Below are 11,006 nucleotides of genomic sequence, written 5' to 3'. Positions count from 1 at the left end.
GATGTTGCATATAATTTAATTTTTGCTTGTTGCAATGTGCCTAAAGTTAAAAGATTAAAACTAATATAACGAGTTTTAAAAATAGACTTTTTCATTTGATTCAGTTTTATATGATGGATTATGCAGAAAAAATAGAACTGGGCTGAAAGTTCTATGGCTTTATAATGTATTCAGGTTGTGCATCATGTTTTTAAAAAGCAACTAAATAATAAGTAACTAATTACTTTTGAAAATAAGTAATCAGTAAAGTAATGGGATTACTTTCTTAGAGAAGTAATCAGTAATTAGTAACTGATTACTATTTCCAAGTAACTTGACCAACACTGGTCAGGAACGGGGAAAGTGGTGTTTTCTATTTATGTGTTGCCGTTTGGGTCCAGTCGAGGGTTATACTCTGTATTATAGCGGGAAATCAAGCCTCTGCATTGTGGCATACTGCCAACATATATGGCATTGGACTTTATCAGTCTTTGCTCAGTCTCTTGTAATTGTAATTATCACCAGACTTAGCCAGAGTCATTGTTTTATCAGGAAAAGAGATCCACATTCTGCCATTATATCTACGGAGAACACACGGCATGTTTTTCTCATTGTTTTACGATTTGGCTTCTTTCCACGTGTGACCTTGTTCCCACTATTGTGTTGCCAGTTATCAGTGCTGATACAGAGACCTGTTAGGCTATCCGAGCATCCACAGTGCGAGAGAAGGACAGAGGGACTGAGGAGAGTGACTCTGAGAAGAGAGGTCTGTGGACGGCAGACGGTGAGGGAGTGGCAGGAAAGGAAGGAAGACTGGTCAGGAGGGGCAGGGCGGTGGAGAGGACGGGGAGGGTAAGGAGTGGTGGTGGAGGTGGGAGTGGAGCAGAGCAGTGACCAGGGAATCAGATTTCCTAGCATTAAGGCTGCAGAAAGGGGAGGGGAGAGGCTGGGCCAGTTTTCCCTTCAGACCCTCTCAGACTTTAAAGGAGTTGAGAGCTGAGCTCAGCTGGACTCTGTGAGTTTCTCTTATCCACCTCTGAAAGTCTGACTTCACATCCCTACTGAGGTTTCTCCTTTAGGTAAGTCTCACTCAGATACTAAATCACTTAAATCCGTTTTTGGATGAGTCATGCTTGTTTTCTTTAGCTCAGCTGGCTGCATGACTTTGCCAAAGTGATGCTTTGTAATGTTTCCTATTTCTGCGTCTACTTCTAATTTACTGTACACGATCCTCCCTCCCCCAGCTACACTTTAGATTTAGATATAGTTTTACTGGACTGGAAAGAGCACTGGCAGTGCTTGTTCACTTAAATCTGTTACAGGGTTGTGTGCAGATGTGTGCAGAGTCCTGGGTAAATATCCCCAAAGCTTCTGGGAACATCGAGCATTATGCATTAAATACTTTTAAATTAAAACTACAAATTAGAGGCATTCACAGAGAATAAAGACAGAAGCTGCTGGCTGTCATGATTGGCCTGTTTGTTCTCAACATATCCCCCTGAGTCATGTCCTTGTGTGCTTGTGTGTCTGCATGTGGTCAGCATACTCCCTGATGAAGTGACTGTGTGTGACTCACAGCGCTCAAAATAAAACATAACATGAGCTAAGCGCAGCTTAAAAGTTTGGATTTTGAAAAAGGGTGTGTTAACCTTTCCGCAGAGGAGGTGGAAGGACTCGGATGGAGCATGAAAATGTCTGCAGTGAAAGCACGAAAGCATACATTAGTCAATTGAGCCAATAGCTTTCGAAAATAAGCTCTGCTTTAATGCTCTTGGATTGAGAAGCAACTGCAAATACATTCCTCGCATCACTTCAAGCATACTGTGGTGAGAGCTTAGATAAACTTGCCCTGAGTGGAGGGGAGGTTTGGGAGAGAGCAGCTATAGCAACTTTGAGATGGATTGTTTTGATGCACATTTATCAGTGAACAGCAGAGATAGAAGGAGAATGTCAGCTTTCATTGACACGCAGCAGCCAGTCTGCAGTGCACATCAATAAACTGACACACTGTGTCAGTTTATCTGCTCAGAATGAGACGCTGAAAGCAGCAGATCATTGCTAAAGGTCAAAGTCCCCCCTAAAATCAAATGTACATGTTTTTCCTGTACTGTGTAGTGCTTTCTCTCCACTTACATGTTTATTTGGTGTGAGTTTCACAGCTTTATATCTATCAGCTGCAAAAATGTCTGCTAAATGTTTCTCACCTCGGTGCGCTCAAAGCATCAAATAAAAAAATACATTCAAAAATTCCTTGTTGTGAATAGTTTCACTGGGGAACTATTTTCTTTCTTCTATCCTGTCCTGTCACTGTATAACAAGCAAGCGCCTCTCCTCTCATCATCAATGGACAGGATCTCCCTCCTGGACAGTGATACCTCTCGTGACTGTGGTTTAGTGGAAAGAAAATACTTCCTCAGTGAAACTTCACACAAGATTTGCATTTTGTTTGTTCTCCTTGGACTAACTGATTCCTAGAAAGAGTAATTGCACTTTTTAAACACCGCCCCACACACACACGCACACACACACACTCTCCTACACCCACAAGATGGACAAACAGCACTATAAGCCAGAGGAACAACCTGTACATTTGATTTTACTATATATTATATTATTGTAAAAACTATGATTACATTATGTAATTTAAATATTAGCAGACATATAGGCACCTATGTTTGCAAAATAGAGATTAATTCCAAGAAACTGTTCAAATTGCACTTCCTTTTCCTATACTGAAACATCAATTATCTTATTATCTGGTGTGTTTAAACCTCTTTAGACCGTCAGATAGGGAAGTTTCAAAACTGCCATCTCCTGTATCGTTACACATTGTTTTTGCTGGAGATAGAGTTGCAGAGAGTCAGTGGAGACCTCCCAGAACAAACTCTTCAGTTTAAAGTAACAGTAAAGATTTTTCCTACCATCAGTGGCTCTGAAGATTCATTGTTTATACATTCACCTAACAGGCAAAAGATTTCTGGTTTGATCTTGGGAGGAGAAATAAATCCCTTTGGGGTTACATCAGGAAGGGCATAAAAATCAGCCAAATCAAACACGCAGAGCTGCTCACTGCGGTGATCCTGCGTGAAAAAGAGACCAGCCAAGAGAAGCCCGGTCTTCTCACCATCCAACACACATCACTGCGTCTGGTTGTTTAACTCAATGCCTGGTCGTTATCCAGCACTGCAGCAGGGAAGTGCTGAGTAAGCTAAAGGAAAGAAGTAAAGTGAGTTTGCGTAATGATAAAAATCAGACCCAGAGAACACCTTCTGAACAAACAAAGATGGATATTATACTGTGATTATTTGCCAGCTATTTAGACAACGGGACTGATTGAACTTTTGCAAAATCGGTTTAGTTTGGATTCAGGGGGAAATATTTGGAAACGCTCACTGACATCTGGTTCTTTTTAGAAACACATTTCCACTGGCATGTGTCGAGGGTAGAGATGGATCCTGAAGGTTCACGTGAGTAAAATTCTATTCGCTCACTCTGCGATGCAGAAGCTCTGACCTTTAAGCTGACTGCTAAATTCACCCCGGCTCTGATAGTGCAGTGTGTGAGAGGTTTGTGATCTTTGTGCAGATATCCAAGATGATCCATACATTCAGGTGATGATGGCTGGGTCGACTCTGAGGAAAGTCAAGTCCCGCTCCTGGAAGAAGAATCGTTATTTTCGCCTTCTGGAGGACGGCTTGACGATCTGGTACAAGTCCAGATGGGCGGGGAGAGGCCACTCCACCTGTAAGTGCAGAAGCACACCTGTGTGTAATAACACGTTAGCTCCTTATTCATTTATTATTCATTTGGTAAATATATCATCAAACTGTATTTTATGTTGTGGGGTTAATGAACCAAAAAGAAAAAGAAAAACAAACAAACAAACAAAAAACTCATAAGAGGCTTTAAAGCATATGTCATTTATTGCACATAAAGCTTATGCTCCTGACCGTGCTCATCTGATGGGAGAAGCTTTGTACTGAGAGGGAGACGGTACTGGAGAGGGCTGTTAAGATTATACCTTCTGCAGCATTATGATGCAGACCATATCTACCCCGCTGGCCCTTTCAGGGTCACATAACCCCCCTTTTTTTCTTTGCATGCTCCTTCACTACAATTTAATTTATTTTAGCATTTCCTCCCGAGAAGAAAAGTTGTTGTTAGGATGGATGTTTTTAGGCTGTTTCTTGTGGACAGATCCAGGATAGCTGTTGCCCCTGTTGCTAGTCTTTATGCTAAGCTAAGCTAACCACATTTAGATTTTTATGTACACATTCAGGCCTATTCTCATTCCACACCCTGAGGCCTAATCACTTAAACTAATGTCACCTGGTAAGTAGGGGTTTTTCTGGATAGAGGAATTTTTTTTTCCTGAAGGCTTGCTAATCATGCCAGCATGCAAAGTCCCAACACAAAGACTCATTCTGAGCTAGAAAGAGCTGCTAGAGCTTCTGTTTTTAAGCTTTCGGGCTCACCTGGCAACTCTGTGGTTAACAACACAAGGGTGTAAATTGTGTAACTCCCCAGGCAAAACCACAGACCTACGGCAATGCAAATGAAAGTTTGTGAGGAGGTAGAGCAGGTCCATCTACTAATTGAAGCTTGTGCAAATGGGTGAATGAGGTATATTATATATATATATTATATAGCTTTGAGTGCCATATAAGAATCAGTCCGTTTGCCATTTAAAGCAGTCCTAATCTTCACAGACTTAGCAGGTTGAGTCTGAGTCTGGAACTATGGACATGCCATACATGAGCATGGTGTTACTGTTCTCATCTAACTGTCAGCAACAAAGCAAATAGGCACATTTCCCAAAGAGACTGTGCTGAGCTTACCTCAGCACAGTGGAGTCCTTTATAAACTGATTACCGACAGAGCCAAGCAGGCTCTAAGCAGGCCTGAGTTTTACTACATAAGAATTGATTAACAGCCATGGTGGTATTTCTTATGGCTTCATTTGGCCTATAGTGACAATGCTGTCTGGACAGCACAATTCAGCCACCGGCCCATCGCATATTGGCCAAATGACAGGTGCGCAGTGGTACTAAGGGCCACATCTGCCCTACAGAAGCTTGCTATAATCTATATCAAGCCCACCTCATGACATTTGGACCACATCTGGGCCAAAACTCATAAGAATACAACTCTGCTCAAAACCTTTTTTTGCATGTCCCAATTTTGCAATTAGAAAAAGAAAACTTCATAATTTATTTGTTCAGATTTTTCTTGCTAAACTCAGCATTTCCTGAGTGGTCATCCACACCCCACAGTCTGACTGCTGTAAACTATGTCAAACCACCTGATGACCTTTAGGCTGCATTTTGTGCACATGACATTTTGCAGCATCATATCTAAACCAGGTTGGGTAATTACTTATAAAAAACAAACAAACTAAGAATAAGCCCCACATCTAAATTAAAGAGCTGTTTCCCCCTGATGGATGATACAGTAGAGATACACCATCTGACCTCCCCAATCCAAGTTTAACCATTCCAGCATTCTTTTGTTTTAAGAAGTATATTTGACAACATATAAACATTAGTTTGTAGGTTTTCTTGCTATAGTGTTCTTGCTAAAACATGAGGGGTTTCCAGCAATGTTTCACAAGCTGGGTCGAAGTGCTTGGGCTCAACTAAAAGTGAGAATATTTGTTATAAAAAAAAGCAAAGTCCCAAGAATTGTCAGTGTGGTGAACATCCGTCTGCTTTAGAAACGAGTTATTGTTTGAAACAGAATGACAGGAACTCAGCTCATCGTAGCTCAAGATCCCAAAACACACCTCAAACATATGAAATGCATCAGTGTAAACCTCAAAACACTGAGCTTCCTCCATGTGATGATCATGTTACAGTCTCGGTGACTGACTTGGAAGCGGTGCGTGAAGGACATCAGTCTGAGGTCCTGCTAAGCATTGCAGAGGAGTTCCCTGCTGAACTCTGCTTCACCTTGGTGTTTCACGGCCGCCAGGGAAATCTGGACCTCGTGGCCGAGTCCCCAGATGAGGCCCAGGCCTGGATCCAGGGTGTGCGCATGCTGATTCACAAAACTCAAACAATGGACGAGAAGGAGAGGCTGGACCAGTATCCTTTAACTGTGGTGTTTATTCTGGTGTTGGCTGATATCAGACACACTGGCAGGCGTCTAAACAAAGCTCCAAGTAGTCTGCTTTTAACCTTTTTTTCTTTCCCTCTGCAGTTAGCAGGACATTTTTGAAGTTTAAAAACATTTACTCAGCTATATGTTAGATCTGCGTTTTCCTCAGCATGTCCTCAGGTGGGTCTGGGACTGGTTTCATAAAGCTGACAAAAACAAAGACGGGAAGATGAACTTCAAAGAAGTGAAGAAGCTGCTGAAGATGATGAATGTAGAGATGAATGAGGACCATGCTCTTCATCTCTTCACGGTAAGAGAAAGGAATCAGCAATTAGCCCCGAGCTCTGACTTCAGCTCCCTTAAAAGACTCGTGAAGGATTCAGAGCTTTTCTCCAGCATTTTTAGACCTGAGATGTTGATGGTGAATTTATTATTAGCTGCTGCAGTGTTCGGGTCAAGGAAGGGATTAGAAATTAATATATCATAGGTACAGCTCAGCTCAGTTTGCTGAACTTACAAAATTACAAAACATTATACAAAAATTATGACTATTAGAAGAAAATAAACTCTAAATATACAACAAGTAAGAGACTTTTTCTTTTTTCTCCTCAGATGGCTGATAAGTCAGAGAGCGGCTCTTTGGAAATCGAGCAGTTTGTCTTTTTCTATAAGATGCTGACGCAGAGGGATGAAGTGTGGAAGGTGTTCCAGGACTACTCTGAAGATGGAGAGAAGCTGATGTTGGAGGAGCTGCAGAGCTTCCTGAGTGTGGAGCAGCACGAGGGAGAGCAGAGCGCTCAGCTCGCCCAGGAGCTCATCGAACGCTACGAGCCGTCTGAGACAGGTAACAAGGTGACACACTGCACCCTCATCTAGAGTATGAAATCATAAGAAAATTGATATAAAAAGGAAGCTAATGTTGACACTCTGCTGTTTGCAGATGGGTTTAATGTCACGCTGAGTGCAAACCACAAAGATGCTTCAAACAAGATTTATTCTTGCTTGATTCTGAAGAAAAGTTTCCCTGTCTTTATCTCTGTGCAGCCAAGAAGCAAGGCGCCATGTCCTTAGATGGCTTCCAGATGTACCTGTGCTCCCAGGAGGGCTCCATATTCAAACCCGAGCATCAGGACCTTTACCAGGACATGAGTCAGCCGCTCAGCCACTACTTCATCTCCTCTTCACACAACACCTACTTACTGGAGGACCAGCTACGGGGACAGAGCAGTTTGGAGGCCTACATTCAGTGAGGGCAACCCAGACACACCACAGACACACACAACTTCATACACTTGTCACAAAGTGGTAAATTAGCTAAATAGACCAAAACAGTTTTTCTGTATTAGGCTGTGAACCTTTTTTATTTTTGTTTATTGTAACCTCTTAATGTGGGAACGTGTTGAACCTGACTCATTGCAGCCCTGTTGGCTGTGTGATGATGACAGGTTAAGAGTTAAAAGAACTGAAACAGAAGAATTCAGACGTTGGCGTGTGTGTGTGTGTGTGTGCAGGGCTCTGAAGAGAGGCTGCCGTTGTGTAGAAGTGGACTGCTGGGACGGCTATGATGGGGATCCTGTTGTGTATCACGGTCACACTTTGACTTCAAAAATCCTCTTTAAGGACGTCATTTCAACGCTTAAAGAATACGCCTTCAGGGTGAGCAGCTTATGAAGCACTGCTTCACCTAACTGTACCTGTTTTTTTATTTATCTCTACTTGTTCTGTCCTTATTGTGCGTCCCTTTGCCCAACTTGACAGACAGCTAACGGTTTCAATGAACATTGGAGGCGGAAGTAAGTTTGAGGCTTTTTACTTCGTCAGTAGTTCAATGATTGATATCCTTTTCTTCCCGTAAAACTAAAAACAAACACAAAGTAAATGTCACAAGATGTCTTTTCCTTTTTACACACACTTCTAGGATATGAACTATACTGTTATATAGTATCTGTAATCAACAGCGACTCAATATTGATCACAAAACAACTTAGCGAGTTTAGCTTCCTCAAAGATAAACATAACAGATTAAATAACTGGTTTCTAAACAAATCTCTGTAATAGAAATGCACCAAATAAACTTGTAAACATGTTGTACATTAATACTCACAAGCAATAACTCTCCAAGGCAGAAACGTTTTAAAGAGCAACAACATATTCTGCAGGCTAACAAGCGACCAGCTTCCTGTTTCCTTTACCCACAGGAACACAGAAAAACCCCACCAAAATAAAAGCTGGTGAGTATTCCCATTATGACCAGCAGAGGGTGCTGAAGAGAACGAATACTATGCATGTCATAACACTACTGTTTTTTTTAGCTTTGCAGCCCACTGATCAATAAGCAATTTCCCACTTAATGTTACTATGCTGTACACAAGCCCCTCTTTGCACAATTTCCAGTGAAACTAAGAGATCAGGTTACTGTGCTCTCCTTATTGTCCAGCACATTTGGGAGTCTTTCCTTCTAATGAAGCCATTAATGAACACTAATTAAATCCCACTAACCCCTAATGTATTTGACTGGGCTGTGCGAACCTCAGTCCAACACAAAAACAATTAGATAAATTCAAAACAGTCTCTGCTGGCAGTAATGGAAACAATGTGTTTATTTCTGCAGATATAATTTACAGGACTGTGTTTGTGTGCCCAGAAAAGTGTAAAGCTCACATTCAGTTAGTAACTTTCCCTGCCGCTGGAATCCAATGTTCTCCTGCTGAGTGACCCACATGGAAAACAACCAGGAATTTCTAATGTGTCTCTGCTTGATCCTGCTCAAACTTTCCTACAGAGCTTCATAGGAAGATGTGATGAGGAATCTGTTTTGGAGGAATGTGGAAACTTATGCTCAACAGTGCAAAGACATTTGCCACTTGGCAAAACAGTCTCTTGTTCATTGTAACTATATTGCATCTTATATGTTTGGTAGGCATCCGAGTTCCCTGTCATCCTGTCGATTGAGAATCACTGCAGTGTGGGACAGCAGACGATCATGGCCCAGTACCTGAGACAGATCCTGGGGGACATGCTGCAGACCACCCTGCTGGATGGACAGGTCCCTCAGCAGCTCCCATCTCCACAGGTCAGAATCTGTCAGTTAAACCATGAGAATGTTTATCATTTAATAGTAGGGATGGGTACCGGTATCGGTTCTGACATAAACGGTAGTAACCAGACCGAAAAGCAGCGCACATTTCGGTGCTTTATTTCGGTGCTTTTTTTTCCTGAGCTGTGATACACTTTAGATTCTAGCCAATCATTTTACGTTTCCGAGGATAGTAGGCGGGTCCAGGTACATACGTTCTTTTAGAGCAGAGCTACAGATTAAAAATGCCCAAGGCGAAGCGGTCAAAAGTCTGGCTGTACTTCACAGCAAAATATGCAAACTCAGCAGCCTGCAACAAGTGCTTTAAGCTGATACTGTGATACTGTCAAAGGAGGTAACACCTCAAATCCGATGAAACACCTGGCGACGCATAGCGTTTTTTTAAAAAGCCGATAGCTTGCTGCGAGACCTCACTCCGTGCACATCTACTGCGGGTGGGTTGCCAGTTATCGGACCCGGAGCAACATCCCCCAAAAACCCGAAGAATAGAGTCCTGGCCCCTAGCCCTGCCAGTGTAGCAGAAATGATGACGGATGATGATGGCAGCAGCAGCCGTTCTTCTCTGCGTGAGTAGCTTAATGTTGTTCGTGTGTAATTTACGTTGAGTAGGCTAACCACGTTATTACATTAATGCATGTAAGGTGAACTATCAAACATCATAGTTACATGCGGCTGTCTTCTTGTTTGATGGCAGATGCTCCCTTCACCCTGGCCAAAAAGGCTAAAATGACCAAAGAAAAAGTGGAAAACAGTTAAACATGAGAGGTTTTTGGACAAAGTTTGTGTTTTTTCCATTGTTTAAGCACTGCTTCCAGCCAAGAATGATACCATATATGCCCCATAGCTGCAGAAAAGGCTAACATTGTTATCTTTTTACAAAAAAAACAGCTGAACATGAGAGGTTTTTGGACAAAGTTGGTGTTCTCCATTCTTTAAGCACCGGTTTGAGCACCGTTTAAGCACCGGCACCGTTTCAAAAGTACCGGTTTGGCACCGGTATCGGATAAAACCTAAATGATACCCATCCCTATTTAATAGTCATATTAAACTCAAGGGTTCAATCGTTCAATCATTTACCAGACACGTAAGAGGATAGTTAAACTCTAACATAGTGACCTCTGAGAAAGGAAAGATAAAAATTTGAGGCCAGATTGAAAGAATGAACAAGTCCAGGAATGCAGGATTTGTTTCAGAAGCAATAGATATCGAATTCAAAGCTCGAGGCTCCAAAATCCTGGACCTAGAACTGAACTGGTAATCTTGCATTTATAAAATGTCAAATACTTCTCTGCTTCTTAGATCACATGGTCACAAGTATTTGCAATAATTCTGTTCCAGCTTCATGTTTTTATCTTTGCAGTCTATCAGAGTAGTTTTGCATGATTCACAGTTCAAAAATAATGCATATGTGTCTAACACTGGGCCTCAGTGCCCTCAGCTCTCAGTTCTTCTGTCTGAAAAAAGGTGGATCACCCCCCCCCCCCATCAACCTCTAAAAAAACCCATAAATTTCCATCCTGCCTTTATCTCCACTCGTACTCAGTATAAAGAACTCAAACATTTTAAGGATCCTGTCATGGTCGTTGTAATATTTGTTTCTTTTGTTATGCTCATTTTGCTGTTTCCCTTCACCATCTACATTCCCTGATCTATGTCTTTTAGTTACTTCTTGTTCCATGTTGAAAGATACTTCTGTCTTGTTCTTGCCTTTGTCATTTCCGCTCCTTTCTCGATTGTCTGTTCTGCTATCATCATTTCCACCTCCCAGCCAGTGCTCTTTTAACATTCAGGCTGTGGTTGAATAATCTGTTTTTCTGAGGAGGGTAGGCTGTGA

At 41.9% G+C, this 11,006-nt stretch overlaps 1 protein-coding gene across 3 annotated transcripts in view; it reads left to right on the top strand.

Moving 5' to 3' along the window:
• The first annotated feature begins 880 nt into the window (after nt 1-880).
• Nucleotides 881-11,006, top strand: part of plcd4b (phospholipase C, delta 4b) — an 18,635-nt gene continuing 8,509 nt past the window's right edge. For 2 of the 3 annotated variants that reach the window (XM_084908954.1, XM_084908953.1), the window contains exons 1-9: nt 881-1,058; nt 3,393-3,446; nt 3,565-3,723; nt 5,834-6,062; nt 6,256-6,385; nt 6,688-6,919; nt 7,120-7,321; nt 7,587-7,731; nt 8,996-9,148. In XM_084908954.1, the coding sequence (XP_084765080.1) occupies nt 3,428-3,446; nt 3,565-3,723; nt 5,834-6,062; nt 6,256-6,385; nt 6,688-6,919; nt 7,120-7,321; nt 7,587-7,731; nt 8,996-9,148 (1,269 nt within the window). In that variant the 5' untranslated portion in view covers nt 881-1,058; nt 3,393-3,427. Of the gene's footprint in view, nt 1,059-3,392; nt 3,447-3,564; nt 3,724-5,833; nt 6,063-6,255; nt 6,386-6,687; nt 6,920-7,119; nt 7,322-7,586; nt 7,732-8,995; nt 9,149-11,006 lie in introns of those variants that run through there. The other variant, XM_084908955.1, reaches the window with a different exon arrangement.

Source organism: Perissodus microlepis, chromosome 16, assembly GCF_051167445.1.
Source record: "Perissodus microlepis isolate ML-2025 ecotype Zambia chromosome 16, ASM5116744v1, whole genome shotgun sequence".
NCBI classification, from domain to species: domain Eukaryota; kingdom Metazoa; phylum Chordata; class Actinopteri; order Cichliformes; family Cichlidae; genus Perissodus; species Perissodus microlepis.
Note: the sequence above shows the minus strand (reverse complement) of the source record. Positions and strands in the feature narration are given on the sequence as shown.